At 40.4% G+C, this 27,454-nt stretch overlaps 1 protein-coding gene across 5 annotated transcripts in view; it reads left to right on the top strand.

Moving 5' to 3' along the window:
• The window catches only part of pms1 (PMS1 homolog 1, mismatch repair system component), a 94,026-nt gene extending 69,486 nt beyond the window's left edge, over positions 1 to 24,540 (top strand). For 4 of the 5 annotated variants that reach the window (XM_060929017.1, XM_060929020.1, XM_060929018.1 and 1 more), the window contains 6 exons: positions 1,276 to 1,428; positions 1,580 to 2,313; positions 20,298 to 20,762; positions 20,895 to 21,025; positions 23,034 to 23,194; positions 24,128 to 24,540. In XM_060929017.1, coding sequence (XP_060785000.1) covers positions 1,276 to 1,428; positions 1,580 to 2,313; positions 20,298 to 20,762; positions 20,895 to 21,025; positions 23,034 to 23,194; positions 24,128 to 24,325 — 1,842 coding nt within the window. In that variant the 3' untranslated portion in view covers positions 24,326 to 24,540. The remainder of the gene's footprint in view (positions 1 to 1,275; positions 1,429 to 1,579; positions 2,314 to 20,297; positions 20,763 to 20,894; positions 21,026 to 23,033; positions 23,195 to 24,127) is intronic. The other variant, XM_060929019.1, reaches the window with a different exon arrangement.
• The last annotated feature ends 2,914 nt before the right edge of the window (positions 24,541 to 27,454 follow it).

The following is a 27,454-nucleotide window of genomic DNA, read 5'->3' as shown; positions in this document are numbered from 1 at the left end:
ATTCTGCCACAGAAAAAGAATAGTTCAGAGAAATCGTTGAAAGCCCAAATATTGCCATGACATTTCATATCCAAGATGACATTCATGTCATTGTATGTAAACTTCTGACCACAACTGTATTTATAACTTGTATATAGCTTGCAACATTGCAATGGTATGTGTATATGTGTATATGTATGTACTGTATATATGTATTGTATGTATGTTATGCATAACATAAGTATCTGTAAATATGATTTGATTTGGTCGATATTATACCCTGTTGGTATGTCTTGGTATGTTGGTATATTTTCTTTTTTGTTTGTTGCTTTTGTTTTCTTTTGTATATATAGTTTATTATGGCGGAAAGTGACGTTTGATTAGCGGTGGTATAGAGGGTTAGGATTTGATAAGTTATTTACTTCTTCCTAATCCTTTCCAAACATTATGTTACTGCCTTGTGGCTACGCTATTCTGTTTGTTTATGACGATGTTTTGATTTATTGCATTTTTTAAAAAAAAATTTTTAATATCTTCTTTACTGTTCGGAATAAAGCAATCAATCAACATTTATTGCACAAGGTGGCCCACTTTAGATAGTTCCTTCTGGACTAGACGGGGCCAGAGTGAGCTACACCATCACTGATTGTCTCGTTTACATTTAAGTTACTTTCAAATTGCCAATATAATCCAAACTTTGGGAGGAGCCAAGGGGAAAAACTTAATTTTCGTTGTCTAAGATGGCCGCCCAATAACGTTCCAGTGATCAGGTGCATGGTGAAGTTTTGCTGATGTTTATATATGGCAAGATGTCCTACTGTGTCCTAAACCACATTACTGAAGCTCTGAATCGAGTTTAAGACAAACCAACCCTTGTATAGGATAAAACTGTTGATGGTTACACTATATATCATCTATGTACACCTCATGCACTGACATTTTACAAGTATCGTACAGGTCAAGATGGGCGAACCAGGGGTTTGGATTGGGTTACACATAACCTGAATTTAAACTATCATTGTATCAATTTACCAGTAAATTCTGTTTATTGAGACAAAAATGCCCTGAAAACTCTGCAACCAGGATGGTACAATATCACTCATATATCACAGATCAGTATTGAGGGATACTTTCCTTAGCTGAACTCCGGTCTCAACGAAACAAGTTCCAGTACCTGAAACAAGATTTTTTTTTTTTTTAATGTGCAAAATAAATAATCTTAAGAGGACTTGATCTGGACCAGGTTTATATGTTGCAAGCTTTCTAACATGGAGTTTTAACCGTTTTATCCTTCAGCTTGTGAAGCAGTATTATGCTAGTTCAGCTCATTCAAATAATGAATCAGCCAGCCGCCGCTTCCCTATCTTGATGCTGAACATCACCGTCCCTGCCTCAACCGTGGATGTTAATCTGACACCTGACAAATTGCAAGTGATGCTACAGAATAAGGTAAAAACTTATTTCATTCAAACACAGGAAATAGGCACTAGATTTCCTGTCTGTGGTTTCTTTTGAAAAACTGGCACCAGATTTCTTTTGAATGACATTCCGTGCAGAAATCTGATGTTTTCTATTAGTCACACTGTTTTTTTCCCTTCAGGATGCTGTGCTTTTAGCAGTGGAATCTGTTCTGATCTCATTGTATGGTTCTTATTCTGTTGGGAACGACAACCTTGCGATGACAGCAGAGTCTCATTCTGTGGTGGAAACTGGGAAGGAACCCAGTGAAGTGCCAATGAAGCCTAGTGTGGTTGCTCCACCTGTGGTGCTAGATAATTCCACCACAAACACCAAAGAAAAGGACAGTGAGACGTCCTTACCAGGTACTGCTAACACAAGCTCATCTTCCTCATCAGAAGACTGGATAATCAACACAAGCTTGAGTGATTCATCGTTTGCTGAGAATTCTACAGTCGGCCAAGATGACAAACATAAGAGCTGTCTTGTCCAAGTGGACAAGGAGATCTCGGCAGAGAGTTGGACCATGGGTAAGGCTTTCACAGATCCCACCACTGGAGAATGTCTCGAACCAGTGAAGCTTCATCAACCAGAAGCTCAAAACAATAGTGACCTTGAATCGGAAACCAAAACTAAAAGTACAGGTAGCAGCCCATGCGCCAGACCCACAAACGTCATTGTGGAGAAAATGGCCAAATTAACGGCCTATGACCTGATCAGCAACCGTTCTGTGCGTCAGCCGCTTTCTGCCTTTGCTCTGTTTGAGCAGGACACCAGATCATCTGTCCTGCTAGAGAAGCCACGAGCCAGTCTGCAGGATGTCACTACTGCTGTAAAAGAGAGATGGGAAAGCCTCAGGGAGGAAGAAAGAAAGAAGTAAGTTTCCAGATTTCACTCCCAAAGCTGCATTTTCCAGTTGTTGTGATTCACAGTCTTGGTTTAGGGAGGGGGGAAAAAAGGGAGGGAGACCGAATAGACTTGCCACTTGCAAGGATAAAATATGTTGCGGAAAGTCTGCTTGATTTGTTCAGGTTGCTGTCCAAAGCAAGAGGGATTGATATATGTCTATGTTTATGTTTTCCAGACAACGGCATTTGATTGCTTGGTTCGGCTGGTCAATAATGTTTTCCGTTGTAAAAGAGGTATTCAGGATTTCGGAGAATGCCATGGTGTATTTTTAACACCAGCAGAATCTCACATTGTTGTGATGGTTTATTCCATTTAAGTGGAAATGAATATTTCAAATAGGCAGTGATCATTTAATGTATTAATTAGTTAAAGGAATACTCGATCATATTACAAATTCAAGACTTTTAATGTTTCATATGGGACAAAAAACACGAGCACACAAACTCCAGGATGTATTCCCACCTCGCACCCAATGTTCCCCAGATAGACTCTGGATCCTCAACCATCCCTGACCAGGATAAAGTGAAGAATATAAAGTACTGTGCAAAAATCCTGGCACCCTTTTTTCACGTACAAACTTTCTTATAGATTTCTATTTTATGACTTCTACATTGAGTCAGTACAAAAACATTTTAGAGTTCCAAACATTCGTTTTCCAGCACAAAATTAAAGGTTGTAGAAAAAAAAGTTTGTATCTGAGCAGCATATTCCATAACAGACCACTTTTCAGATTAAAATAGAAAACATAATGAAGGCTACTGGGTTTTGCTGCAAAATTATGACGCAAGTGTGACAGTCAGCGTGTCCAGAAGAACTGTGGCTGGTTCTGCAAGATGCTCAGTAAAACCTACAGCTCATTTCCTTATAAAACTGCACTCATTGTACCTGAGACTACTATTTTTTTTTAAAGCAAAGAGTAATCTCACACCAAAATATTATGGCTTACTGCTATTTAATAGCTCATCTAGCCATAAGGCCGATGAACTATTGCCATGGCATGGCATCCGTCAATCCATCCATTATCTCCAGCCATTTATCTTGTTCTATGCAGGCAAGCTGGAGCCTATCCCAGCTGACTGTGGGCGAGAGGTGGGGTACACCCTGGACAAGTCACCAGGTTATCGCAGGGCTGACACAGAGACAAACAACCATTCACATCTACGGTCAATTTAGAGCCACCAATTAACCTAACCTGCATGTCTTTGGACTGTGGGGGAAACCGGAGCACCTGGAGGAAACCCACGCGGACACGGGGAGAACATGCAAACTCCACACAGAAAGGCCCTCACCAGCCGCTAGGCTCGAACCCAGGACCTTCTTGCTGTGAGGCGACAGTGCTAACCACTACACCACCGTGCATCATCCGGATGTCGTCCACAATTTAATTAAATCATATCTCCTCCGTCAGTTCTCCACAGATTTCCATTCTGATTGTTTTGTTTGAAAGAACTCATCAGTCCGCACAAAACTTGATTGTTGTTTTGTCAGATTTTTTGCTAACAAGTTAGTAACTAGAAAAGCACTCGGAGAGCACAGACCTCCGCCAAGAATCATTTTAAAAAATCCGGGATCCAGAAGGTGATCCGGATCACCGCCAAAATTTAATGGATTGTTACTTGTGCCCAGTCACACCTCTGGAAAAAAATTTCAGAGCAGTCCGTTCATAACTTTTTTCCGTAATGTTGCTAACAGACAAACAAACCAAGGCTACTGAAAACATAACCTCCTTGGCGGAGGAAATTACGCCAAATTAACAAATTTTCCAGGCCTCTCACTAGAATTGTATCTCCTCTCTCATTTCTCATCTGATTCCAGTTCTGATCAATGTTTTGGGTAGATCTTCCCTTTAGGAACAAAACTTGGCCATTTGTTTGTTGATTTTCCTGTTGTCAATAATTTGTTTACAACTTTGTTTATTTTCAGTTAAATCCTATCTCCTCCCTCTGTTCTCACTGGATTTCAGTTCCAATTGTTTCCTTTGAAAGAAGTAGACCTTCTGTACAAAATTTGGTCATTGTATTTTCATTTTTTACTAACAAACTGCTAATTAGGTCAACTTCATGAATTTTGGGACTTCTCATTAGAATTGTATCTTCTCTCACAGTTCTCATCCGATTTCAATTCTGATCGATGTTTTGGGTCGATCTTCCCTCGGGGAAGAAAACTTGGTCGTTTGTTTGTTTATTTTCTTGTTGTAAATGATTTGTTTACAACTTTGTTTATTTTCAGTTAAATCATGTCTCCTCCCTCAGTTCCCAATGGATTTCAGTTCTGATTGTTTTATGTGAAAGAACTAGACCTTCTGCACAAAATTTGGAGATTGTATTGTCAATTTTTTTGCTAGCAAATTAGTAATTAGGTCTTATCATCTCATCTCATTATCTCTAGCCGCTTTATCCTGTTCTACAGGGTCGCAGGCAAGCTGGAGCCTATTCCAGCTGACTACGGGCGAAAGGCGGGGTACACCCTGGACAAGTCGCCAGGTCATCACAGGGCTAGTAATTAGGTCAACTTAACCAATTTTCTTCAGACTAGAATTGTATTTCTATTTATCATGCATATGTGTGTGTGTGTATATATATAAAATCATGTTGTAAGGATTGTTGAAGGTGGGTGGAGCACAGAAGCACGGCAGGCCAGAACTGAGTGTTACAAAAAAACTTTTTATTTTAGCTTTTCAGCTTTCCCTTTCACACTCTCCCAATCCGACACGCACGCACACAAGTGTCCATGTTGGGGAGAGCTCCCTTTCTCTGCTCTCTCTCTCCTTTTAAAGGGCGCGGTCACTGGGGGGGAGACACAAACACAGGTTAATTCATGTCAGGTGCAGTGATTCTGCCACTTACCTTCCCTGACTCCGCCCTCCATTCACAGACCGATGCTTGACCACACCCCCACTGCCACACATGTGTATATATATTTATCATGGAAATTCACTTCCGACTGATGATTTAGGTAGATCTTCCCTTGGGGAACAAAATTTAGTCCTTTATTGATTTTCCTGTTGTAAACAATTTGTCGTGGAGGTTGGTCCGCTCTCACATTGTCACATTTCAGTTCTGTTTGACGTTTTGGTTGTCGTGGTTGTTCTGATGGCAGGCTACTATATCCTGGACATTCTGGTAGCATTTTTTAAAATGTTTCATTATTTTTTAAGCCATTTTTGGTCTACAGCATTTCTTTACATATGCCTAAGACTTTTGCACAGTACTGTATATTGTAGAGCACCTTCATGAATTCTTTAGTCAGAGCCGTTTGCAAATGAAGCTATTTAAAGTTAAAGCTTTATTATATGTCTTCGGAGATGGAACTAGTTTTATTAGGTTAAAGACTTTGTTGTTGTCCTCATGTAGTTGCAGGGGGTCTGGGTCTGATGGCACCTGGATTCCATTAGGAAAGTGAAGTATGTGTTTTGATAAGTTTTGACGTTACCCTATCAACTCAGTGTCATCTTAAAACATTTTTTAAAGTTGTAGCACTCAATTTGTGTATAATTCTTGACACATCTGGATCCTGATTTTTTTTTAACCATTCATCTAGACAACATTACTGAATTAATAGGGACCAGGGACCATTCATTAACAGCATTTTTGAAGTCTTCCCACAGTTTCTCAATCAAATCAATCAGTTGGCATTATGCTTAGAATTCTTGTCCTGTTATCCATTGAAGTTCCTCTCCAGTCTTAAATCTATTGCAGACTGAAACAAACCTTCTTCGAGGATTGCCCTTTATTTGCCTCCATCCATTTGCCTCCATCTGCTTATCCATTTTGCCCTCAACCCTCCCCCTGAACCGTTGCCAGTTTCCCAGTCCCTGCTGATGAAAAGCATCCAATATCACGACGCTACCATCACGTGCTTCACAGGAAGGTGTTTTCAAGTTGATGAACAATGTAAATTCTATCCGAAGTCGAAAAGGTTAAAGAGAACCCTTTTTCAGTCATAAACATGCTTTGTGGTGTGTGCAGGGTTACGGACTCAGGTGCACAGTCCGAGGCCACTTGGCTGCTGCCAGAACCTTGATTCTGTAGCAATACCTAAGTCAGGACAATGGAGGCATGGAGAGTTGCAAGCTGCTAGATGGTTGTTGACTCAGTAGGAGTTAATTTGCCCTTTGCAGATATTTATTTATTTAATCTACTGTGTGTCTACCCACTGAGGAAAAAAGTTTGTGATGGTGTGAACAGCGGAAGACTGAGGAAGAGAGAGGTGTTAGACAAAAGGCTGCTGAGGCTCTCAAACTGGGACAGTCTCCTTGGGTAGACATCTGAATAAACTTGATTTGGACCGCCATGTTCGTGTTAAGCGGCAGTGATGATTCACGGTGTGAATAGTTATGCAATAACAACTTTTTTTTGTTTAATTTGTAAATCATTTTGATTAAACTATATTGATTTATTCCTACACTATGGGATATTCTTTGTAGATTCTTCACATAAAATCCCAATTAATCTATTTCAGTTCCAGATTACTGGTGTGTTTAACGTTTGTTGGCAGAGCTAAGAGTTCCATTATAGTGAGTAGTATTTGTCTGTTTTTTCATTAGGTAGTTTAATTACAATGAGATAATGAACAGAAATCCTGTCAGGCAACACGTTAGCATGATTACTGAATCATACATCCTTTTACAGACCAATAAATTGGTCCATAAATGCTTGCATCTTTTGATCTTCATAGTTCTCAAACTGAAAGGGAAGGCCTTGTGAAACAGGACCATTCTTGTTCTCAGGAAACAGTTGCTGTGAAGAAAAAAAATAATCCAAATTATTGCCTGCCTATTTAGTCTAATGGGATGGATGGAAAATGTGCATCACCACAGCCAGGGGTATTTGTGGAAGGTATGGAAGGGTGTATGGAAAAAGTCATGTCTTTTCGCGTGCTATCGTGCAATAATAAATGAGTGTGAGCTAGTGCTTGGCTCATTTTACGGCCACTGTTAAGTGGCACACCCTTTAATCAAATTTATGTGAAGTCATGTTGCACTGGCGCATCAGACTTGGGTCTGTTGTCTGAAGCGTTTTGAAATTTTTATTATGGATGTGCCTGTGTTCACAACTTAAATACCCCTTTACTCTCATACATGGGCACACACACACGTGTGTTACAGGTCAGAATTGTAGGTCAGGTGGAATTTTTCAACCTAGGTTAGAATTTTTAATCCAGTTCACAATTTGCTACTTGTATTAGGGAGATGAACTATAGCTAAGGTTAGGTTTAGGATTTGGGAAGACTTTGTGTTTTAAACTAGGAAGCAGAAGAAGACTTTATTTGTCACATGCACGTAATTTTAACCCAGGTTAAAAAAAATCACCTAGGTTGAAATTTTTTGACCTATAATATATACATTAGATCTCAGTGCTGTGGTCAGGTGGGGCAATTAAAAAGAAAAAAACAGGGAAAAAAACCTAGATCTGTAATGTGGGCAAAGAAGAATTCAGACTTTTTTTTGCTATTTAATATTCTTCCAGTTTACGTATCCACATGTATTCAACTTAACATACATAATGTGTTTGATTTTGTACTTATAAATATAAAAAAGTAGTATGTATTCATAATAATAAACAAAGACAGGTTTCAGAAATGAAATTAATAGGGGAAAAAGTATTTGGACACCACAAATTATCAACATCAGTACTTTGTTGCAAAGTTGTTGTTGGCAAGAACAGCCTTGAGATGTTTAAGGTAAGAACCAATTAGATTTTTGCAGCATTGTTGTTCAATTTTGCCCCAAATTTGCTCTTGGCAAATCATCTACAATCCCTCAAGGTTATGAGGATCCTACTGAAAGACTTGCAATTTCAAAATCCTCCATAAATTTCCAATGGGATTTGAGTCAGAAGATTGGTGAGGCCACACCAAGTCTTCTTGAGTTATTGTTGCTGTATGTTTGTGGTCGTTGTCTTGGTGAAATGTCCATCTTCTCCCTAAATTCAGTTTGAGATTAAAGTCTCCTGATGATGTTTTATGCCCCAATACTACCACTGTGCTTCATTGTGGGTATACTACTCTTGGGATCATATGTGCAGCTCTTCTTTCTCCAAACATGGCATGCTGTTTTTGTTTTATTGTACCACAGCATTCCAAAAGAGTTCTTATTGGTCTAAATTGTTGAATTAAAGCATTTTGTAATTTCTTAGCTATGGCTCTATAGCTTTTTCCATTCAAGCATTGCTTCCCTGCCCGCTAATATTTCAAAATCCTGCAAAAGTAAGCGGGGTTAGGTATTGTTTTCGGTCAGGTTGCTTTGTTTTTTTTTTATTAATGATATTACAGGAAAACGGCTGGCTCAGTCTTCATGAAACTTTCAGGATAGATGGCCGTTGGTCTCAAATAGAACTTCCAACATTTTGAGGGTCATCCAGTCAAGGTCACCAAAAAGGTAAAAATCGTTTTTGTTGTGGCTACTGCTGCATATAGAGGCGCTAGCCACTATGTCATCGTGCTGTAAGAATGTAAGTGTGTAACACGTGTATGCGCACATGCGCATACACGTGTTCCTATTAAAATGGCCAGTGAGTGTATACAATTCATTTCGCCATTTGAAATAAATGGATTAGACTAAAGAAATTGCTTTCAGATATGTTTATGCTTATTACAGAGGGAAAGTGCGTTCCACTGAGCTCTAGTGCCGGGCCATTTCCGGAAAATAAGAGTTTGGGTCATGGCGACAGTGTGTGTATGTCAGCCTCGGTTTAGAGGTTTCAGTTTCGAAAACTGTAAGAGGTAAGAGTAGAATAATATAAAGTACAGACACTTGGTATATTTTTACTTCTGTGATTTTTAAATTGCTCATTTATGGATTACGCTTCATTTTTGTGGCTACTGCCTCAAATATGCTATATTTACTGTATGCACATAGTATCAGCAAACAATTTTATTTATAAGCAGTAACCACATGTACCCATAGGGTACCTTTTTTTTTTTTTCGCGATATCTTCCTTCGTATTCATCATAAGTGCTACCGGGCAAGGTTTGTTTTGCCTGGCAATATTTGTTTAATAATGTTATCCTTAAGAACTTAAAGAAGCTCCTTCACTATGATGGCTACTTGTTGTGTGAAATCTCCTCAATCAATGGCAACATTTTTTATAACGACAGGTGCAGTTTCCATGAGAACCTTTTTTTTTCCTGGCACATTTGCCTTGACATTGTTTCAACAATCTTATACAACATTACAACATTTATTTCAGTCCAAAGCTGTATTAATTTTTCACTGAGATATAGTCTTGATGACTGAAGAAACGAACCACTGTGTAAAGTCTTCTCCAGCATCCCAAAGATTCTCAATGGGGTAGAGGTCAGGACTCTGTGGTGGTTAATTCATGTGTGAAAATGATTCCTCATGTTCTCTGAACCACTTTTTCACAATTTGAGCCCTAATTTTGTACCCGTGCCATCAGGGAAGAAAAAATTCATTGATGTGATGATAACCTGGTCATTCAGTACATTCAGGTCATCAGCTGTCTTCATATTATTGCCCCATAACATTGCTGAGCCTCGACCTGAGCAACTGAATCAACCCCAGATCATAACACTGCCTCCAGAGGCTTGTACAGTGGCCACTATGTATGATGGGTGCATTGCTTCATGCGCTTCCCTTCTTACCCTGACACACTCATCACTCAACCCCAAATCATAACACTGCCTCCAGAGGCTTGAATAGGGTCAATCTGGACTCATCAAACCACATGACCTTTTTCCATTGCTCCAGAGTCCAATCTTTATGCTGCCAAGCAAACTGAAGCCTTTTCACTTGATTAGTCTCACTAACAAGTGGGTTTCTTATGGACACACAGCTGTTTAGTCTCAATACTGTGAGTTCTCGTCACATTGTGAGCGTGGAAATGCTCTTGATTTCACTATTAAACATAGCCATGAGTTCTACTGTCTTTTTTTTTTTAATATATATGATTCGACTTCACCAAGCATTTAAGTGATCCCTGATCATGGTCAGTCAGGATCTTTTTCCGACCACATTTTCTCCTATCCTTCCAGGGTATTTTCTCCTATCCTTTCCACTTAATCACTGCAGTAATTATCCAATCAAAGGCTCTTATGTATTTGCTTAGCTCATCTGACCGAGCTATGAACTATTGCCATGGCGTGTCGTCTGTCATCCACAATTCAGTTAAATTGTATCTCTTCTGTCAATTCTCCACGGATTTCCATTCCGATTATTTTGTTTGAAAGAACTCATCACTCTACACAAAACTTAGTCTTTTTTTGTCAAATTTTTTGCTAACGAGTTAGTAATTAGGTCAAATTAATGAATTTTCCAGGCATCTCACTAGAATTTTATCTTTTCTCTCTTTTCTCAACCATTTTCAGTTCTGATCGATGTTTTGGGTAGATCTTGCTAAACAATTTGTCGTGGAGGTTGGTCCTCTCTCACATTGTGGCATTTCAATTCTGTTTGATGTTTTCGTAGTCATGGCTGTTTTGATGGCAGACCAGATGAACTGCTACGCGCTTGACGTTCTGGTTTAAATCCAAATGGCGACCTTTTTTTTGTCCAGCAACTTTTGTTGTTGTTGTTTTTTATAAGAACAAAGTCAAAAGACATAATGTGATGTATATTACATATTCAGACATGTTTGTTTTTATTATTTTTGTATGTCCCCTCACTGTAGTTAAGTCTTCTACACACCAAGATGGGGTTATCAAATATGTCTTACATAGTTTGTCTGTTTGATCCATGTTATGGATTCCGGACTTTATTTGATTGCATTATATCCCAAAAGTGTGTCCATCCACAGCATGCTGTGTCTCTCTGCTATAGCTTGGTCTTGTGAAAGGTTGTAATTTCTTCCAAAAAAAAGGTAGGGATAAAAATGTAAACTTCAAATAATTAACTTGCCTTTCCCATTTTTATGTGATGCTACCTTCTGGTGCACATATTCCTAAATATTCTCATGTAAAAGTATTTCCATAATCAGCCCTTTTTATATAAATAAAATCCATATATTTAAGAAAAAGTATGAATTGCCAGGAAAAACTCTATCTTTGATCCTAATCCTGCTTAAGCTCTCAGCTGCCTTTGATGCTGTGAATCACAGGATTACACCATTTACTCGCACCCAAACCTCCATTTATCCTTCACTCGTACCTGAACCTCGATTTATCCTTCACTCGTACCTGAACCTCCGTTTATCCTTCACTCGTACCCGAACCTTCATTTGTCCTTCACTCACACCCAAACCTCCATTTATTCTTCACTCTTACCCAAACCTTCATTGATCCTTCACTCGTACCCAAACCTCCATTTGTCCTTCACTCGTACCAAACCTCCACTGATCCTTCACTTGTACCCAAACCTCCATTGATCCTTCACTCGTACCAAACCTCCATTGATCCTTCACTCGTACCCAAACCTCCATTTATCCTTCACTCGTACCAAACCTCCATTTATCCTTCACTCATACACAAACCTCCATTTATCCTTCATTTGCACCTGAACCTCAATTTATCCTTCATTCACACCTGAACCTCCATTTATCCTTCACTCGCACTCGAACCTCCATTTATCCTTCACTCGTACCCAAACCTTCATTTATCCTTCACTCGCACCCGAACCTCCATTTATCCCTCACTTGCACCCAAATCTCCATTTATCCTTCACTCGCACCCAAATCTTGATTTATCCTTCACTCATACCCAAATCTTGATTTATCCTTCACTCGTACCCAAACTTCCATTTATCCTTCACTCGTACCCAAACCTCCATTTATCCTTCACTTGTACCCAAAAAAAAGGTAGGGATAAAAATGTAAACTTCAAATAATTAACTTGCCTTTCCCATTTTATGTGATGCTACCTTCTGGTGCACATATTCCTAAATATTCTCATGTAAAAGTATTTCCACAGTCAGCCCTTTTTATATAAATAAAATCCAAATATTTAAGAAAAAGTATGAATTGCCAGGAAAAACTCTATCTTTGATCCTAATCCTGCTTAAGCTCTCAGCTGCCTTTGATGCTGTGAATCACAGGATTACACCATTTACTCGCACCCAAACCTCCATTTACCCTTCACTCGTACCTGAACCTCCATTTATCCTTCACTCGTACCTGAACCTCCATTTATCCTTCACTCATACCCGAACCTTCATTTGTCCTTCACTCACACCCAAACCTCCATTTATTCTTCACTCTTACCCAAACCTTCATTGATCCTTCACTTGTACCCAAACCTCCATTTGTCCTTCACTCGCACCCAAACCTCCACTTATCCTTCACTCGTACCAAACCTCCATTGATCCTTCACTCGTACCCAAACCTCCATTTATCCTTCACTCGTACCAAACCTCCATTTATCCTTCATTTGCACCTGAACCTCCATTTATCCTTCATTCGCACCTGAACCTCCATTTATCCTTCACTCGCACTCGAACCTCCATTTATCCTTCACTCGTACCCAAACCTTCATTTATCGTTCACTTGCACCCAAACCTCCATTTATCCCTCACTCGCACCCAAACCTCCATTTATCCTTCACTCACACCCAAATCTTGATTTATCCTTCACTCATACCCAAACCTCAGTTTATCCTTCACTCGTACCCAAACCTCAATTTATCCTTCAATCGTACCCAAACCTCCATTGATCCTTCACTTGTACCCAAACCTTCATTTGTCCTTCACTCGCACCTGAACCTCCATTGATCCTTCATTCGCACCTGAACCTCCATTTATCCTTCACTTGCACCCGAACCTCCATTTATCCTTCACTTGCACCCGAACCTCCATTTATCCTTCATTCGCACCCGAACCTCCATTTATCCCTCACTTGTACCCAAATCTCAATTTATCCTTCACTCGTACCCAAACATCAATTTATCCTTCACTCGTACCCAAACCTCCATTTATCCTTCACTTGTACCCAAATCTCAAGTTATCCTTCACTTGTACTCAAACCCTCATTTGTCCTTCACTCGTACCCAAACCTCCATTTATCCTTCACTTGTACCCAAATCTCAATTTATCCTTCACTTGTACTCAAACCTTCATTTGTCCTTCACTCGTACCCAAACCTTCATTTATCCTTCACTCGGACCCAAACCTTCATTTATCTTGGTACTTTCTGCAGTTTTCTCCACCATGTTGTGTCCCAGGAGGCCACTTAGACCCACTAGAGGAAACTCAGTCTGGGTTCCTTAGGTGGATTGAGAATATTCAATTAGTCACAAATACTGACCTGCTTGTTATAGTACATTTATAATAAGTTTGCTTAGATGAGAAGTGTTATCTCAGGCATAATACATTCTTCCTTTCCGTCCATTTAAGGCTTGCTGTATATCTTGTAGTAGATTTATCATATTCTGCTAAAATTTGCATTCAAATTCAATTGACTTGAAGTTTTGTACTTCAGTATGATTATACATTTATATATTAATAAATGTTGTACAGTCACAGCAAATGGACATTCACAGTGGTGCTAATTTTAAGATAAGTAGGAGGGATTAATATAATTTTAACAAGTTTTAGATCCATTTTTAATCATTTAAACAGTATTTTGTGTCAATATTAGCGGAGCTCCAGCGGAGCACCATACCTAAGAAAAAATGGTAAACCCATCGAGTCGATTTAGTTTGTCTGTGTACCACCAGTTATACACACCGCCTAGTGGCCAGTGTTGGTAATTACCAGTCATACACACCGCCTAGTGGCCAGTGTTAGTAATTACCAGTCATACACACCGCCTAGTGGCCAGTGTTCGTAATTACCAGTCATACACACCGCCTAGTGGCCAGTATTAGTAATTACCAGTCATACACACCGCCTAGTGGCCAGTGTTGGTAATTACCAGTCATACACACCGCCTAGTGGCCAGTGTTCGTAATTACCAGTAATACACACCGCCTAGTGGCCAGTGTTAGTAATTACCAGTCATACACACCGCCTAGTGGTCAGTTAGTAATTGCCAGTCATACACACCGCCTAGTGGTTAGTGTTAGTAATTACCAGTCATACACACCGCCTAGTGGCCAGTGTTAGTAATTGCCAGTCATACACACCGCCTAGTGGCCAGTGTTAGTAATTACCAGTCATACACACCGCCTAGTGGTCAGTGTTAGTAATTACCAGTCGTACACACCGCCTAGTAGCCAGTGTTAGTAATTACCAGTCATACACACCGCCTAACGGTGGTGTAGTGGTTAGCGCTGTCGCCTCACAGCAAGAAGGTCCGGGTTCGAGCCCCGTGGCCGGCAAGGGCCTTTCTGTGCGGAGTTTGCATGTTCTCCCCGTGTCCACGTGGGTTTCCTCCGGGTGCTCCGGTTTCCCCCACAGTCCAAAGACATGCAGGTTAGGTTAACTGGTGACTCTAAATTGACCGTGAGTGTGAATGGTTGTCTGTGTCTATTGCCGCTTTTCCACTACAAACGCGGCTGAGCCGTGCCGTGCCGAGTCGAGCTGAGTCGAGCTGAGCGGGGCTGTTGGAGTTGCATTTCGACTACAACCGCGCTGAACCGTGCTGGCTGGAAGTGGGTGGACACATTGGGTGGAGTTAGCGAAAGTGGGTGGACGTCATGTGATGCCGTTAAGCAGCGCAAACAGTGACATCAGTGACAGTGGCGGAACAAGTCAGAGCCGGGCCGGGGGCGGGGCAAATGACCGGACCCTTTATTAAAGCTTATCATAACATCATTTTAGGCTACAAAATGTCCGCAACTGCGGTGTTTACCAATTTCAACACTACCGGGTGCAACTATGTTATTTAGTACATCAAGTCCTTCAAACGAACATGTAACTCAGAAACAAAAAACATTAGGATACTGTACATGGCTCATAATAAAACATCAATAGCCTATACTGCGCACATTATTTGAAGGGCATACGAATGAGCGCTCAGAGGTTGCAACGCTGACAGGAAGAGTCAGAAATAAAAGGAGGGCAGTGCAAACCTCACTGAATGCACTGTTTTTACCAATTTCAACACTCCGGGGTGCAACTATGTTAGTTTGTACATTAAGTCCTTCAAACGAACATGTAACTCAGAAACAAAAAAAAACATTAGGCGACATACTGTACATGGCTCATAATAAAACATCAATAGCCTACTGCGCGCATTATTTGAAGGGCATACGACGAGCCTTGCGCTCCGCGAACTCGTGCACGATGCTCTTATGTCACTGATTCAGTGATCTTTTAAGCGGTAGTCTCACGACCCGGATAGTAAACAATAAACATGGAGGACATGGTGTCGTTAGTGTTGCTGGTCTTGGTGCTGTGGCTTGTTGTCACCGACAACGCCAACAGATACTGGCAAGAGCGTATAGATGAGGCGAGGCGCATAAGGCTTCAGAAATTCTCGTAATTCATAATTATTCTTCTTCCGGGTTTGCGGTGTTTACAGATCCCAGCGCGCTCGCGGGGCGTGTGTGGGCATGTGAGGACACTCCTCCTCACCAATCAGTGCACAGGGGAGTGTCTGCTCACGCCCCCAACCTCAGTCGGCACGGTTTGGCTCGCTTCAGCCCCACTCCAAAACGGTGCGAGTTTTAGGGGCTAAGCAGGGCTGAAACGAGCTGAGTCGTGCTGGTTTTTGGTAGTCGAAACGCGAGCCGTGTCGGGCTGAAGTGAGCTGAAGCGAGCTGAAGTGAGCTGAAAAAGGGTAGTGGAAAAGGGCCATAAGTGTCAGCCCTGTGATGACCTGGCGACTTGTCCAGGGTGTACCCCGCCTTTTGCCCGTAGTCAGCTGGGATAGGCTCCAGCTGGCCTGCGACCCTGTAGAAGGATAAAGCGGCTAGAGATAATGAGATGAGATGAGACACACCACCTAGTGGCCAGTGTTAGTAATTACCAGTCATACACACCGCCTAGTGGCCAGTGTTAGTAATTGCCAGTCATACACACCGCCTAGTGGTCAGTGTTAGTAATTACCAGTCATACACACCGCCTAGTGGCCAGTGTTAGTAATTACCAGTCATACACACCGCCTAGTGGCCAGTGTTAGTAATTACCAGTCATACATACCGCCTAACGGTGGTGTAGTGGTTAGCGCTGTCGCCTCACAGCAAGAAGGTCCGGGTTCGAGCCCCGTGGCCGGCGAGGGCCTTTCTGTGCGGAGTTTGCATGTTCTCCCCGTGGGTTTCCTCCGGGTGCTCCGGTTTCCCCCACAGTCCAAAGACATGCAGGTTAGGTTAACTGGTGACTCTAAATCAGGGGTGTCAAACCTGATCCATAAAGGGCCGTGTGGCTGCAGGTTTTCATTCCAGCCATGCAGCAGCACCCTGATTTGGCTTATTCAATCAACTGACACACCCACCCTTTAATCAAGGGTGGGTGTGGCTGCAAGTATTTGACTGTGTGAAGACAGTTCAGTTGATTGAATGAGCCAAGTCAGGTGTGCTGCTGCATGGCTGGAATGAAAACCTGCAGCCACAAGGCCCTTTATGGATCAGGTTTGACACCCCTGCTCTAAATTGACCGTAGGTGTGAATGTGAGTGTGAATGGTTGTCTGTGTCTATGTGTCAGCCCTGTGATGACCTGGCGACTTGTCCAGGGTGTACCCCGCCTTTCGCCCGTAGTCAGCTGGGATAGGCTCCAGCTTGCCTGCGACCCTGTAGAACAGGATAAAGCGGCTAGAGATAATGAGATGAGATGAGACATACTGCCTAGTGGCCAGTGCTAGCCAGTAAAGAAATAAAATAAAAGAGACTGGCTATGATGTAAGAAAATTCTACAACAGATGGGAGCTCCGCTTTTAGGCAGCCTCTAAATCAGTGCCTAAATCTATATATTTATATCAATTTTACATTTCTTACACTATCTGGCATCCACAACGGTGTATATTATTCAATTTATCTTCCCCCAGAATTTTTTTCTTTTTTTAAATTTAAGCCTAAAGTAAACAGTGAGTCTGTTTTAAATTAACTACTTTTTATATAGTATACATGCTTTTTATGCATAAAAATAAATAAATACATATAATTTGAAAAATGTCAATTTATGCATAGTCTCCCATTTTAATGTGAAGTGATAACAGGATAATTTGCCAAAATGTTTATTAAACACATTTCAATAGAATTCCCTTTTGTCCAAAGGCCTCTCAAGTCAAATTGATTTATTTGTATCATGCTTTTAACAAGAGACAATCTCGCAAAGCAGCTTTAGAGAAAAATAAAGACTTTAAATATATAAACTAATAAATGTATCCCTAATACATTTACTTATCCCTAATTAGTAAGTAAGAGTTGCTCTACAGTAGCCTCTTCTAAGCGCCAGCTGAGACAACACTTGCTGAGTGATTGACTTATGAGTTAGTATTTGCATATTGGAATTTATGGCAGTATTTATTATTATTGATTTATGAGTCATTTTAGTGATTTCTTGAATTGTAAATAGGATATTTACAATTCATATATATATATATATATATATATATATAATTTTCTTTTTCATTATATTGTAAATTGGATATGAAGCTCCCGTCTGGGAATCCAATAGCCTTTTGTATTTGTAAACATGAGGTGATGGTGGTGAGGAAAAACACCCCGAGACAACATGAGGAAGAAGCCTTAAGAGGAACCAGACTCAAAAGGGAATCCATCCTCATCTGGGTGATAACAGATAGCGTGATTATAAATATCTCGCCTCTATGAGTGTGTCCTCTATGGTCAAAAAGTGCAACTGTGTAACCAGGAAAATCATTATAGTTTTAACATGAAGTCTGTTTTGCTGATGTTATCAACTGTTCACTGATGAAGACTTGAGTGCAAAACTGTTCATGACCACTGCAGTCCTAAAGTTATCATGGTGATTGAAGTCCTAAACCATCATAGCAAAACTGTAAGTGTCCAGAGTTGTCTTGTAAGTGCGAATTTTGACTGTCCATATGGGGCCGTCTTCCACAAGAGCGATGTGATGAGACTCAAGCCAGAAGTAGGGCATCAGGCAGATTTGAAGAGCAGAAGAGGTCAACATCACTGGTGTCTCAGGATTGACGTGTAACTTGACAGAGAGATAGATAGATAGATAGATAGATAGATAGATAGATAGATAGATAGATAGATAGATAGATAGATAGATAGATAGATAGAATAACACAAGTTGTTCGGTATACCCGTTGTCACCTAATGATTAAGGACAGTATACATTTTGCGCTGAGTGCAAGCAGGGACTCCAGCAAGGCTAACTATGACAGCATAACTAACAGGGAGAGCCAGAAGGTAACACAGACATGAGGGAGCCCTGGGAGATAAAGCAGCAGCCACTACACCATCAACAAACTCGAGTGAATGTGTGAGAGTGAGGGGCAACAGCATCCAATCCAGTTTATCAAAACACTATGCCCAAGGACCCTCCAGATCTACTCCTTTACCTAATAAACAACTACTAACAAAAGGCTTTATGAAACAACATGTTTTCAGCCTAGAGTTAAACACTGAGACTGTGTCTGAGTCCCGAACACTACTTGGAAGGCTGTTCCATAAATGTAAGAAAAGGCTCTGCCCCCTGATGTAGCCTGCACTATTTGAGATACCAACAAATAGTCTGCAAATTTGGATGCGTATTTAACACCAGGATTATGTCTGCAAGAGTTGCAAGAAGACAAACTCATGTTTACAAGTATACAAGCTCACATATTCTCTGCATTTACATATAGACCGTTGTATACGAGTGCTTCAGTATTGCAGGTGGCGCTGGTAAAAATTTCATGATATTTTCCACTATTATAGGATGAAGTTTGCCATTCTTCAGTGTCATCTATCTTAAAAATGAATTGGCTTGGATATGCTATGTTTGTAATGTCCTGTCAGGCTTGTTTGTGTAGCATGTACACCTTTGAGTTTGCCTGGCCACCATGTGAATGACGCAGTGAGAGAAGTCTCCACATGAGCATGGTTTTGCTCCACAATTACATACTATTGCTTGCAGAATGTCATCTCCGTATGAAGTATGCTGAAGGCTTAACAGTGAAAACTTTTCTGAGAAGAACGATTTCACTTTGGGTCACAGCATGGTGCAGTATCATGCTGGAAGTACCTGTTATAAGATGAGTACATTTTAACCATAAAGAAATGCACGCCATTAGCAACAATACTCCTAGCCTGTGGCATTAAAACAATACTCGATTAAGATTAAGGGACCCAATATGGCCATTACACCATCACCAGCCTGAACTGTTGATATAATGCAGGTTGGATCCTGAGATTCAAGCTTTTTTTTAACCAAATTCTGACCTGATCATCTGCATGTGGCAGCAGAAACAGAGATTCATCAGACCAGGCATTGTCTTTCCAATACTCGATTGCCCTTTTTCCCTGAGCAGAGAAAAAGGACATCAGCTGAAGTTTCTGCATGGTGTCCGTTTTCTCCAGAATTGTGTCATATTGTTTATGAAAAGTAGCAGAAAATCATCTCTGCACAAAGTATGCTGAAGCTCTAAGAGTGAAACATTTTCTGAAAGTCCTACCCTGTAAAATCAAATCAATAAACAATTACACATTGAATCAATATTCATTTCTGTTTCCGGTTGAGAGTACACTGTGCATGTTTTGGCTGTCACTTCTCACCGGAGCTTTTTTTATGTTTGTATGGTTTGATGTTTGTTCTTTGTTTGAATGTTTTGTCCACCGGCTGTGACATTGCTCCAGACCCAGTTTTGGGCGTCAGTTTCCTTCAGGCCTTGGTCTACCATGGGTGATGCCTGTACTCCTTGCTATGGACTGCAGTGAGCCTGAGCTTGTTGCTCTTTTTAACATTGGGGTTGTCCAGCACTCAGTTGTGCTTCTGTGCTCACTTTGTGGATCCATGGTGCATTGTTCCAAGCGATGTTGCCTGGTGGTGTTGTGATGGCTGTGCAGACGGTGTGGGATATACCTTCAAGTGCCTTTTGGTGGCAACTATGCCACTGGAATCCTAACCCTCTTTTCGTGGACTTTTTGTTGTTGTTGTTGTTGAATCATGTCTACTGTACATCTTGTAATTGTTTGCTTCTTTCCATCTCAGGTACGAGGAAAAGGCCCAAAAGTCTCTGGAGTATTATAACGAGCAGAAGCGTGCATCAGCTGGCATCACTCCTGACCGGCAGTATCAGAAATCCGATTTCTTTCTGAACAGACCCCAGGGCATAAAACGCAAAGCCCCTGAGTCCAATCAGCAAACCCTGGACAAACTGTTCACCGCTCAGTCTGAGAGCAAGAAGAAAGCTACCAAGGTGTCCAAGCCTCTCCAGTTCAGCATAGCCACTCTCAGGCAAGCGCTTCAGCATGAGCATTGCTCCCGCTCGAGTGAGCAGGGTCTCCGGCTTGTAAAGCGCTTGCCTTCTCACTGCGCCTGGATCGTTTTATATGGCAGAAAGCTCATGTTGTTAAATCCATTTAGGGTGGAGGAAGCCCTGCTGTTTAAGAGACTTCTGGAGAATAATATACTTCCAGCAGCGAGCCTGCAGCCCCCCATACAGCTAACAGATGGGTAGCATGTCTCTGCTTTCTCACCTAATGTTGTTTGTAAATATTTACTGTCATTTTTTAAAAGTGTTTTACGACGTTCCTTTTTCGTATTTCTTTAAAGAACTCACCTATTTATTTGCATTTTTCTGTGCAGGGTTCTTGGTGGTCCTGAATACATGGACGTTCTTCTGAAAATGGAGAAAGGTAGTCCATTGTTAACCGGTGAAGTCCTCTTTACTGACGCCAGGCTGGTGGCCAATGGGTTTCAGATCAGACTTACTCCAGGTACCACTTTTTCACTCATGAATGAATGAATGAATGAATTATCTGTGCTTTGGCTCCCATGGGTGGAGGATTTACTTCACTTGATGGGACTGTGATGGGATGCTGAAGCAGAGGCAGAACCCGATTTCTGTGAAAGAACTATACCGTACATTATGTGGAAAGTCCTTCAGAAGCAGTGAGAGATGGGGAATTTATAGGAAGTTCACTAAGAGCTTCTGGAGGTCTGTTTTTTCTCTCAAACTCCATCTTAGCATGACATTAGCATGGATCACACAGCACTACATAACAATAATGGCCTATCATTATAAATTACACGGTGACGTTAAAGTAAACAGCACACATGGAAAGCGCACAGTTAGCATTTCCGTTTTCTCTTGGACTGAGGAAATCACGGGAACTTGTTCAGGAGCTCAATCCCAAAGGCAGTTTCTGTCTCATTCACCATTCACTTCCTCTTTTCCTAGAAGGAGCCTAGCTACCTGAATTTACATTAATAGCTTCGGGTTTGTCTGTCTGTCTTGTCTGTCTGTTTGTCTCTAGCTTTCTTTCTTGCATTGTGAACACATTTTCTAGTGATTTTTTCTTTTTTATTTACTCATTTTTTTCTTTGTCCTTTCTTTTTTTCTTTCTTGCATTGTGAACATGTTTCTACCAATTGTTCTTTCAATTTTTTTTTCAATTTTTTTCTTATTTTCTTTTTTGCAACTTGAACACATTTTCAACTGATGTTTTCCTTTTTATTTCCTTCTTTCTCTTTCCTTTTTCTTTTTTCCTTCCTTCATTTTTCTTTCTTGCATTGTGAACATGTTTCTACCAAATTTTCTTTCTTATTTAATCTTTCTTTCTTTCTTTCTTTCTTTCTTTCTTTCTTTCTTTCTTTCTTTCTTTCTTTCTTTCTTTCTTTCTTTCCATATATATATTCCCCCTTCATTCTCTTTGTGCTCTTCCTTCCTTTCCTTGATAGAAGTACTAACACACACGTCTAACCCCATGCTTATTAAATGATTCCTCAGGTCACTTTGTGTGAAGGTCTTTACTGTCTGACTGGACTGAACACAGATTTGGTCTGATGAATGCCTTTCATGCCGACATTCACAAATAATTAAGAAATATGAATGAGTGGAATAATAGGATTATACTCAATTATTCCTGACAGGTGCTGAAATGTTTTTCTGTATTATTGGAATTAGAAATGTTCTACTAAATAAGAAAATAAGAAAATAATAATAAAATAAGAATATTCTTCATCTATGGTCAATAAAATGACATTTTTGAATATAGAAAAATAATCTTGACATGTGTTTCAAATATTAATGAAGTGTTTTTTTTGGGAACACTTTGCATCTGGAGTGTGTTATATCCCTGTGTTTTTTGAAACCTGTCCCAAGCCCTGACACTGGGGATGGACGCACCTTGAGGGGATATCCCCCTTGGTTCTGATTTTTGGTTTGACCTTTACTTCGCTGCAGGGTTGCACAGTGCTGTAAGTTTGTGTGTGTGTGTGCACGCGCGTGCTGTGTGTTGGTGCTGCAGGTCATTGTTGGCTGGCTGCCAAAGCCTGTGCCTGGCTCAGTGGCTTGGCACCTCGGAGGAATCTGCCTTTTCAGATAGAGTGCAGGACAACACGCCATGCCATTTTCAGAGCAAAAAAAATCCCATTTCAACCAGAGTTTACCAAAACCATTTCATTATCAAGCAGTCTTACTGCTCAACATGTATCTGACATGTATTTACTACTCGTGTAGATATCTCCATCATGTCCTTTTCTTGAAAAAAAGAAATCATCTTTAAATCATCTGCTGAAAAGCTCATCTGTGATTCTTTCCTGTCAGCAGAGACATCATAGTATTAGTTTAGTGCTTAATTTGGTCTTCTGCCCATCTGACTTGTTCTCCAACCAGAGTGTAAATCCAAATATTTATTTGTTTGTTTGTTAAATATTTATTCTATCCTGGAGAAGGTTGTACCTGGAGTGTATTAATCCTCGCTCTGTGCTGTTTCTGGCCAGGTTCCTCGTCCATGGGGACGAGTGTTGAAGTGATGGCGATGGCTGACTGCATGCCTTTCTACGGCATTACTGACCTGAGGGAGATCCTCACAGCCATGAAGGACAGGAACGCCCAGACACTTCAGCAGTGCAGACCGCTCAAAGTCACACACTACCTGGAGGTGGGGAACTCCTCTGGCACTGAGGTTCCTCTTCATTCCCAAACGCAACCTCAAACCAAAACTAACTGTTTATACTTCCGTCACATAAAATTCCATCACTGAATTTCAGCAGTGGTTATTGCTGTCAATTCTTTCCTTCTTGATTTTTTTTTTTTGTTTTCATCAAGTCTTACCTTAAATATTCTTTATTTTGTCTGTTTTTCCTTAACTTACTTTCTTTCTTTTTCTTTCTTTCTTTTGTCCCTTCTTTCTTAAATATATTCTTTCTACAGTTCTGTCCTTTCTATTTATTTTCTTTCTTATTTTTTCCTCTTTACCTTTCTTTCCCCATTCATTCTTCCATTAATGTTTTATTTTTTATTTTTTTTACTTAACTTTCTTTCTTTTATCCCTTCTTTCTGAAATTTATTATTTTACCCATTCAGTGTTTCTTACCTTCACCTTTCTTTCTTATGTTCTGTAATTTCTTTATTTTTGCTTTCTTTAGATTTTTGGCTTTCCTTTTCTTTCTTACATCCTTTTGTCCCTTATTTCTTTTTTTCTTATTTCTTTTTTTTTCTTATTCTTTGTTTTTCAAGTCTTACCTTAATTCTATCCTTCTTTTTACGGTTCTGTTCTTTCTTTCCATTTATTTTCTTTCTTTCTTACATTTTTCCCTTTACCTTTATTTTGTCCATTCATTCTTCCATTAATCATTTTTTCTGTTTTTTTTCCTTAACACTTCTTTTATTCTTATAATTTTTCTTATATTCTGTCACTTCTTTATTTTTGCTTTCTTTAGATTTTTTGGCTTTCCTTTTCTTTCTTACATCCCTTTGTCCCTTATTTCTTTTCTTCATTCTTTTTTCATGCAGTATTTATCTTTCATTTTCTCTTTCTTTTGTTCAGTTCTTTCCTTTGTTTTTCATTCCTGATTTTCTGTCTCTCTGTTAGGGCGAAGCTGTGAGGATGACCAGACAGCTGCCTCTGAACATGTCCAGAGACGATGTCACAAATATACTGTCTCGAATGACAAAAGAGTTTGAAGGGAAGCGTGAAGTCTGTCTTCATGGACGGCCCTTTTTTCACCACCTCACTGATGTTCCTGAAACTGATCAGGAAGCTCTTGACATCTTGTCTCACACTTGCTGAGTATTTCAAAGATTTTTGAGTGAACATTTGTTCAGCCACAGCAGGACGTTCTCTGAATGTTTTGAATGTAAATGTGTATTATTTTTTTCAGTATCATGTTTTGTAATACAGTTGTTTTACTAATGATACTGTCACTGTGGTGTTAAATAATTAAACTGTATGTTTATTTTTAAAAATGAAGTGCCTGAAGAGAATAATAAATATTAGTATTTTCACTCTGAAGATAGAGTTTTCATTCGTCTTTAGGAATGTTAGATTTTTGTCATAAGGAATGGACATGGTCAGTCACTTGTGTTGTATAACTTTAAAATAAATAATACTATCTCAAAATTAAATTTTAAAACTACATGTGGTTGCAAAACCAGGTTCTCTTGGTTCTCACCTTGTACTGATCATGATCTACAAAACAACCTTCCTGTTCTCCCATAAACCCTTGGAGACGCCTGAGAAACATGGCAGATGGATTTGCACTGATGTGACGTAGTGATGGTTTTTGCTTGTTCCTAATGCAGAATGTAGCGTGACTTGAAATTACAAAAACAAACTGATTTCTCACATACCTCAGAAAATTCCACTTGGAAAAATCCTTGCAGTGTTGTTTTGTTTTATTTTGTTTTTAATTTATAATCTAAAGGTGATGTGCTGTAGTTTTGTCTAATTCAAAATGATACTGAACTAAACATTTTTTAGAAGGAACTCATGGGGTTGGAAATGACCAGACTGATGGAGAGATCTGTTTGGCCTGCTTGTAACTGTTCCAGGCTGGTATGACTGCTACTTGTTTTGGCAAGTTCTAGTGAAATCTTTAAACTTATCTTTGCTCAAACATTTGCTCTCTGTTTCCATAAGGTTATCCTGAGCAGTGATGTAATGCTTCATGTTACTCTGTCACACATGGACAACTTGGCTTCTTAAATCCAATCACAGAAATGCAACACACTCTTGAATTTGGATATATATTCATGTTTGTCCTGAGAAACATCTCTGAGCAGTTGTGTCTGTCAGTGAATGTTTGCTCCCGGATTGATCCGTGAGGCAGAATCTCTTAGGCAGTAGATGTCTAGATCATGAAAGAGTCCTGGATGATGTTTTGAGGACTTCTTTTCTTTAATGCCAGCACTAACCCCTTCGGACACAAGGAAAAATGCTATGGAACTTCATGTGTACAATTGTCCACATTATGTCCAAAGGGGCTAAACTAACTGCCAAGTTCAATGAAAGCCACTAAAGCACTCTTGCTGTGGTCCACAAAATAATACATGCACTCTACTTGTATGGTATTAACATTTAACAGTTATTCCACTCAATCTTGTCATACATGAGCTAATGAGGCCAAGTTGGCTATAAGCCATGTACGACAAGATTGAGTGGAATAACTGTTTTATTCTATCCACATTCACTGGATTTTGAGAAACATATATCCATCCATGGCGGCACGGTGGTGTAGTGGTTAGCGCTGTCGCCTCACAGCAAGAAGGTCCGGGTTTGAGCCCCGTGGCCGGCGAGGGCCTTTCTGTGCTGAGTTTGCATATTCTCCCCGTGTCCGCGTGGGTTTCCTCCGGGTGCTCCGGTTTCCCCCACAGTCCAAAGACATGCAGGTTAGGTTAACTGGTGACTCTAAATTGACCGTAGGTGTGAATGGTTGTCTGTGTCTATGTGTCAGCCCTGTGATGACCTGGCGACTTGTCCAGGGTGTACCCCGCCTTTCACCCGTAGTCAGCTGGGATAGGCTCCAGCTTACCTGTGACCCTGTAGAAGGATAAAGCGGCTAGAGATAATGAGATATCCATCCATCCATCCGTAACTGCTTATCCTGTGCAGGGTCGCGGGCAAGCTGATTATGGGCGAGAGGCGGAGTACACCCTGGACAAGTCGCCAGATCATTGCAGGGCCGACACACAAACAACCATTCACACCTACGGTCAATTTAGAGCCACCAGTTAGCCTAACCTGCATGTCTGTGGACTGGGGGGGAAACCAGAGCACCAGGAAGAAACCCACGCAGACACGGGGAGAACATGCAAACTCTACACAGAAAGGCCCCCGTCGGCCACTGGGCTTGAACCCAGACCCTTGCTGTGAGACGACAGTGCTGCCCCAGTTTGAGAAACGGAGCATTTTTATTTTTATTTTTTGCAAATATGAGAAATACAGGGCGGCATGGTGGTGTAGTGGTTAGCACTGTCGCCTCACAGCAAGAAGGTCCTGGGTTCGAGCCCCGTGGCCGGCGAGGGCCTTTCTGTGTGGAGTTTGCATGTTCTCCCCGTGTCCACGTGGGTTTCCTCCGGGTGCTCCGGTTTCCCCCACAGTCCAAAGACATGCAGGTTAGGTTAACTGGTGACTCTAAATTGACCGTAGGTGTGAATGTGAGTGTGAATGGTTGTCTGTGTCTATGTGTCAGCCCTGTGATGACCTGGCGACTTGTCCAGGGTGTACCCTGCCTTTCGCCCGTAGTCATCTGGGATAGGCTCCAGCTTGTCTGCGACGCCGTAGAAGGATAATGCGGCTAGAGATAATGAGATGAGATGAGAAATACAAACTTTATATAAAATGTCCAATAAAATCATTTCCGCTTTGAATGTAAACAAACCGGGAAATGACAGTAGCAATTTGTGAAAAATGCTATAATAATAATTCTTGAAAAATAAAAAAAAGATACGTTCTTACCATCAAATACTTTTATTCCATATTTTGTTGCTTTTTTGTAATTTTTGAGGTTTTGTTTTCGAGTAGAGTTTTTATTTCTTCCTTGGTTGGTTCAGCAACACGCTTTGCCATTTTGTTTTTCTCTACGGCATATGAGCTGATATCCTAGTAGTAGAATAGCCAATTGGAGCACGCTCATATCCAGTGAATGTGGATAGAATAGTTAGGAAATATGTCTACATTAGTTGAGTATATGTTTCTGTTGGAATTTTACCTCACTACATTTTTAACTTAAAATATATAAAATAAGTAGATTTCCTAGTTCCTTTGGTTACTTAATGCAGTATAGACATTTATGTTCTCATTAAAATACAAAATAGATTTTTGCAATATGAATTGTCGATTAATAAAACGACTCTTTGAACTGTGATTTGGCTCCAAAAATACAATTTAAACAGCCGATTCAAAAGAAGTGATTCAAAT

This window comes from Neoarius graeffei, chromosome 9 (assembly GCF_027579695.1).
Source record: "Neoarius graeffei isolate fNeoGra1 chromosome 9, fNeoGra1.pri, whole genome shotgun sequence".
Classification (NCBI taxonomy): Eukaryota; Metazoa; Chordata; class Actinopteri; order Siluriformes; family Ariidae; genus Neoarius; species Neoarius graeffei.
The sequence above is the reverse complement of the archived record's forward strand: the minus strand, read 5'-3'. Positions and strand labels throughout refer to the sequence as shown.